The sequence below is a fragment of the Dipodomys ordii genome, unplaced genomic scaffold, assembly GCF_000151885.1.
Source record: "Dipodomys ordii isolate 6190 unplaced genomic scaffold, Dord_2.0 Scaffold1, whole genome shotgun sequence".
NCBI classification, from domain to species: domain Eukaryota; kingdom Metazoa; phylum Chordata; class Mammalia; order Rodentia; family Heteromyidae; genus Dipodomys; species Dipodomys ordii.
The window spans coordinates 35181277-35181938 of NW_012267217.1; the positions used below are offsets into that span (position 1 = coordinate 35181277).

General features: G+C 74.9%; 1 protein-coding gene across 1 annotated transcript in view; it reads right to left on the bottom strand.

Moving 5' to 3' along the window:
- The window catches only part of Boll (boule-like RNA-binding protein), a 45088-nt gene extending 44605 nt beyond the window's left edge, over nucleotides 1–483 (bottom strand). Inside the window, exon 1 of the mRNA XM_013033610.1 lies at nucleotides 463–483. Within this exon, the coding sequence (XP_012889064.1) occupies nucleotides 463–483 (21 nt within the window). The remainder of the gene's footprint in view (nucleotides 1–462) is intronic.
- Between the last annotated feature and the right edge of the window lie 179 nt (nucleotides 484–662).

Sequence of the window (662 nt, forward strand, 5' to 3'; positions counted from 1 at the left end):
GCCCCCGCGGGCCCACGGTGCCCCCCGCCATCCCCGAGCCCGCTCCCGCCCGGTCGTCCGCGCTGCGCTGTCGGGGGTGGGGGTGGGGTGGGAGTCCCGCACCGACGGGAAGCGAACGCGTCGAAGGCGTTTCGGCGGGAAAGCGTTTCTCCGCTGAGACCCACACGTCGCGATCACCCACCGCGTCCGACGTTCACCCCACTCCCCACCCGCGCCCGCATCCCGTCCGGGCCGGGGTGGAGGGGGGGCGCCCGCCCTGCCGCCCTTCCCGCCCGACGGGACCTGTGGGCGGCCTTCGGCTGCGCTCGACGATGCCGGGCCGCCGTGGCGATCTCCTTCCCGACTCCATAAGCGAGCATCGTCGGGGTGCCATCGCGTCCGTCCCTTCCCTCCGTGACGGGCCCACGCCGGCTCCTGCCTCCTCCCCGCTCCCCGCCACCCGGACCCGATCGCCATCCTCACCGCCCCTGACTCGCTCTCCATCTTCCCTTCCGCTCTTCGCAGACCGGCAAGAGACGCAGAAACCGAACTCGGCACCCTGGAAGCCCCACCGCGTTTCCCGGCGGGGACTGTCTCCCTGGCGGCGGGCGGCAGCGCTGGCACGGCGGGGCGCGGCCTCGGATCGGGGTCTGAACCTGCCACCTGGGGGGCGGGGAGGGGCC